The sequence below is a fragment of the Plasmodium reichenowi genome, chromosome 10 (assembly GCF_001601855.1).
Source record: "Plasmodium reichenowi strain SY57 chromosome 10, whole genome shotgun sequence".
In the NCBI taxonomy this organism is placed as follows: Eukaryota; Apicomplexa; class Aconoidasida; order Haemosporida; family Plasmodiidae; genus Plasmodium; species Plasmodium reichenowi.
In genome coordinates this window covers 1041967-1047462 of record NC_033655.1, presented here as the reverse complement: position 1 = coordinate 1047462, position 5496 = coordinate 1041967, and the positions used below count along the sequence as shown (strand labels likewise).

General features: G+C 23.6%; 1 protein-coding gene across 1 annotated transcript; it reads left to right on the top strand.

Annotated features, from left to right (window-relative positions):
* Positions 1-266: 266 nt before the first annotated feature.
* Positions 267-5264, top strand: PRSY57_1026000 (hypothetical protein; the record flags this gene model as incomplete). Its single annotated transcript, XM_012907849.2, has 1 exon — positions 267-5264. The coding sequence occupies one exon, from the start codon at positions 267-269 to the stop codon at positions 5262-5264; it is 4998 nt and encodes a 1665-aa protein (XP_012763303.2).
* Positions 5265-5496: the final 232 nt, after the last annotated feature.

The following is a 5496-nucleotide window of genomic DNA, read 5'->3' as shown; positions in this document are numbered from 1 at the left end:
ATTATAATATTTAATATAGGTTCAGGGTTGTGTGGTTTAAGTTAACACAACAGGTGCAAGAAAAGTTTTTAATGAAAAAATATGTAAGTGTTCATAATATTTGCATGTACAAAAAAAAAAAAAAAAGAAAAAAAAAAGAAAAGAAAAGAAAAGAAAAGAAAATAAGAGAAAAGGAAAATTAACATTTTAATAATATATATATATATATATATATATATATATATATATTAAATTTTTCCTAAGGTAATTCATTCACATACTTCAAAATGAAGTGTATAAATGTTGAAGCTAAAACTCAGCAAGACCATGAAGTGCTCTACAAAATGTTTGAATCTTTAAGACGACATGAAGATGATAAATTTATTAATGGTAGCATAAAATTAAAAAAAAAAAGTTTAAATGAAGAAATCAACCGATTTAAAGACATTAATGATAAGTACATTTTTAGCAATGTGAAGAAAAAAATAAAATTAAAAATAAATGGATGTATAAAAATAAAAAAAAAAGGAGCACATGAAGAATACTATAATCACTTAGTAAAGGAGGTTTTACATGGGAGCATTTTTATTCAAAATAAAAATATAAATAATATTCTAGATTATATAAAATATATTAAATATATAAAATTGGGTGGGAAAATAAGTATGGTAAAAAAAAAAAAAAGAACAGATAAAAATGAAATCATCTCTCCTCTTTTATCAAAGGAAAATATAAACAAATTAAGATATCTAAAAAGAATTTATGATGTTAAAAAAGAAAGAAATCAAAAGAGTCCAAGAAAATCAAGTTATAATATAGAAAAAAAAGAAATATTAGATTTAAGCATGAACAGATATTCTCATTTTCAATCAGAAATGTCTAATAATTACAATTTAAAAAATAACAATTTTTATGACAGTATTAAGTTGGTTGATAATAAAATGGGAAAGACAAAAGGAAATAAAGATAATGATAATGATAAAGATAAAGATAAAGATAAAGATAAAGATAAAGATAACGATAAAGATAAAGATAACGATAAAGATAAAGATAACGATAAAGATAAAGATAATGATAAAGATAAGTCTAAGGAGAAAGAAAAAAATATAAATATATATAAAACAAATGGTAGTATAAAAAATACGTCGAATAATAATCAATTTTCATTTGTATTATACCCTTCATCTAATGATAAAATTAGACATGTAGATGAACTTGAAAAAAAAATGAATACTTTTAAATTAAATATCCCCTCTTCTATTATTAATAAATTTAATAACTCTAATAATACTAATACGTTAGAAAAGAGGGAAAGTATTAAATATAATTTAATAAAGGAGAGACAAGAATTTATGTATGAACCAATAAAGAATAATAAAGAGAAACATAACAAAATACATTTAAAGGGTACTATTAATTATATAAATAATTTTTATAATAATAATAATAAAAAGAAAGATAATAATAATGTTCATCCGACTAAATTTATATTTATGGGAAAGAAAAAAAAAAAAATCATTGAACATGAAGGTACTAATGATAATTATATTTTGTGTAATGAAGAAAAGAAAAAATTATTATATATGGACGAATATAATAATGAAACGAATAAATCACATGAAACAAATGTATTATGTGGAAATAAAATATATAACAAGTGTGGTAATAAAAATATATTTCTAGATCATTCTGTTTTTTTGAACTACAATAAGAAAGTCCCCAAGCGTATAAGTATCTCATGCTCTAGTAAAAATAAAGATATGAAGAAATCAACGTATGATGAAACTATGCTGAGTATGAGTGATGTAGATGATGTAGATTATTTTATGTATATAAAAGAAAAAAATGCAATAAAATATAAGGATTATATGAACAAGCTAAAGACTACGGGTCAAGACAAATCTTCGATAAAAAAAGAAAAGTCGGTTATAAGAATTAAAACGGTAGAAGGTCAAGGGGACATAAAAGAGAAAAAAAGTTATATGAATGATATAAAATATAAAATAGATAAAAAGGAACCTAGTAATAAAGAGAATACTTTAAATATTACAAATAAAAAATTTTCATTTGTTTCTCGAAAACTCTCAAAACATTTTAGTTTATCAAGAAGTGGAGCTACTTTTAGCATGTCCAATAAAAAAGAAAAGGAAAGGAACAAAAAAAAGAGAACCAGATTTAATAAGGAAAACACATATATGAAAAAATATTTAAATAAAATTATGAACATGTCAATATTAAGGAGACATTTTAATAACGTTAATTCTAGTGTGTACATTACCCATCAAAAATGTTTTGATAAACATGAAGAAGATACAAGGATAAATGAGATAAAAGGTAAAAAAGGTGTCATACAAACTGTGGATGAAAAGGAAGATATGAACATGTTAAATGTGAACAATAATAAAAAGCATGTAATGACGAAAGGTTATAAGAATGATCATGTGGGTGATAGTAAAGAGGATAATAAGAATGATAATATTGGTGATAGTAAAGAGGATAATAAGAATGATAATATTGGTGATAGTAAAGAGGATAATAAGAATGATAATATTGGTGATAGTAAAGAGGATAATACAACAATCCTTTCAAAGGAGAAAAATATAAAAATAGGTATTTATTTTGAAGAAACATGCGATATTAAACAGAGTAATGATAAAAATATATGTAGGACAAACGAAATAAAAAAAATGAGTTCTCCTGTTATGAACAACTTATTAACAAAAAAAGAAGGTATGTTAAAAAAAATTGCTATAACTAAAGAAAAAATGGGCATAACTAAGAAAGAGGGAGTTGTATTAAGCATGAAGAAATCAATTAGTTTAAATAAAGATCCAGAAATCCATATATCTAGTGATGACAATGTTATAAATAAAGTAAATTCGACCATAAAATCTGTACAAGATATTTTATCTAAACAATTATTCAAGTCTAAAGGAAATGCACTTCTAATTAATAAAAACCATGTTCCCCAAATGGATTCTACTAATAAAATGGTTGTTGATGAAAAAATATCTTTTAAGAATTCATTATTCAAGAAGGATGAAAATAAAAAAACGAATTATATAAATTTAGAAAAAGAGGAAGAGAAGAATGTAAATATGGAAAAATTCTTACTAAATGAGCGGAAGGAGAATTATTTAAATGATGAAAGAATAAATAAACCTGGATTATCTAGGGAATATGATGTTGATATAAAAAAAGACCCCGTTTTGATCAACGAACAAGTGAATCTCATAAAAAAAGAAGATCAATATATTTTTATAAATACCGAACAAGAACATGAAATGATGCAAGGACAAAAAATGAATGAGGATGCAGTTAATTCAAAAGGAGATGAGAATACCAAAAAAAAAAATGAGAACACAATAAATGACAAGGAGACGATTGATATTATAAATAAAAAGAACTTATCAGAATCGGCAAAAGAAGAAATAATGGAAAAAGAAATGTTAGATGAGAAAGATAAAAATGTACCACATTTTTTAGAATGTAATAATTTACATAATAAGGATGAAAATACAAAAGAGATGAAGGTTGAAAAATGTAATGATTATTATATGATGGATAATATAACAAGTAAAAATAATAATATGATCATCAAAAAGATAAATATGAAAATGATTCCTATGGTTACTAAAAAAGCTCTTCCTAAAAGTAAAACTTTACCAATATTATTAAAAAAGAATATAAATATTTCGAAAGAAAAATTTACAACGAATAAGAAGTTATCTAACGAATCGATTGACAAAACGGAATCAAGTAATATAAAAATGGATGAACATAAAGAAGAAGAAAAACAAATTATAAAACCGAGTAAAAGTATACATAAAATTATAAAACCAGGAAGACACAGTTTCTTTAATGCTAATAAATTATTAAATTCTATTGAGGTAAAAATTGGAGAACATAATTCAAAAATTATTGAAAAGGAGGGACCAATAAAAATGTTCTCAAATAGTACGTCTATAATATCGGATGGAAAAATAGATTCTATTCATAAAAGTGATGAGGAAGAAAAAATAAATGATTTAAAGGAAGATTCAAATGTACATATATATGTGAAGGAAAAAGAAAATCGAAACGAAAAAGGAAAAATGTTTATGAAAAAAGGGATACCTAAATTGATGATGAAATTTAATGCATTTTCTACAAAAAAAATGGGGATCAACAATTTGGAAAATAATAAAAAAGTAAATAGTTTGAGAAGCATAAAGGATGATAAAATATTAGAAAAAACAAATGGTACATTGGAAGAAACAAATGGTACATTGGAAGAAACAAATGGTACATTGGAAGAAACAAATGGTACATTAGAAAAAACAAATGATAGATTGGAAGAAACAAATGAAATATCAAATATACAACGTGAAGAAGAAGTAAAAAACGAAAAAGATGCTACCTTACAAGATGATGATGACGCAGGACATACTCTAAAAACTACAAAGGCTATCCTTATGAAAAAAATTCCAGCAAAATATAAAATGAATATGGTAAAAATGGGAGATATTAAATTTCCCAGCCATATGAATAAATTTATAAATAAATTTCACAGTGTGAAAATTTTATCAACATTGAAAGAATTCCCTGTTAAAAAATTAATAAAAAAGGATAGTAACGAAGAAAATAATTCGTTAGAGAAAATAAAAATGGATAAAGAAAAAATTAATGATGTTGATATGGAGAAAGAAGCTGATGAAGATGTTATGAAGATAGAAGAAAGTGTAATGAATAAAAAGGGAAATGATGAAACGGAAATTGAAATGAACAATAATAATGAAGTTGATAATAATGAAGTTGATAATAATGAAGTTGATAATAATGAAGTGGATAATAATGAAGTAGATAATAATGAAGTAGATAATAATGAAGTAGATAATAATGAAGTAGATAATAATAAAGTGGATAATAATGAAGTAGATAATAATGAAGTGGATAATAATGAAGTAGATAATAATGAAGTTGATAATAATGAAGTAGATAATAATAAAGTGGATAATATATCACAAGATAAGAGTGAAAATTCTCTAAATAAAATAGAAGAACCAAACCTTGTATCTGAATCAACAACAATAGAGAAGGAACCGATAGACAAAATTATTCCAAGAAGTTTCTCTAAATCATTAAGCATTCCTATGAAAGTGCCTACAATAAAAGAAAACATAAATAAAGCAAAACCAACATTTTGGAATAAACCCAAAGGGAAAATATTCTTTTTGACCAAAAAAGAAAAGAGCATTTCGCAAGCAAAGGAAATTTTAAGATCTCTTGAAAAATCAAACAATTGAAAGGTTTAAATGAAATATGGAGATTTCAAAAGGGATACAATGATTTTTTATTTCATAATTTTTTTGTTCTTTTTTGTGTTTTTCTTTTTCTTTTTCTTTTTTTTTTTTTTTTTGAACGTTAACTTGATATATTTGCAATGAAATTATTGAGAAATTTACATTTTGGTTTTATTTTAACAGCCAAAGATTAAAAAAAACAAAATGTGCATGCACCAAAAAAAAAAAAAAAAAA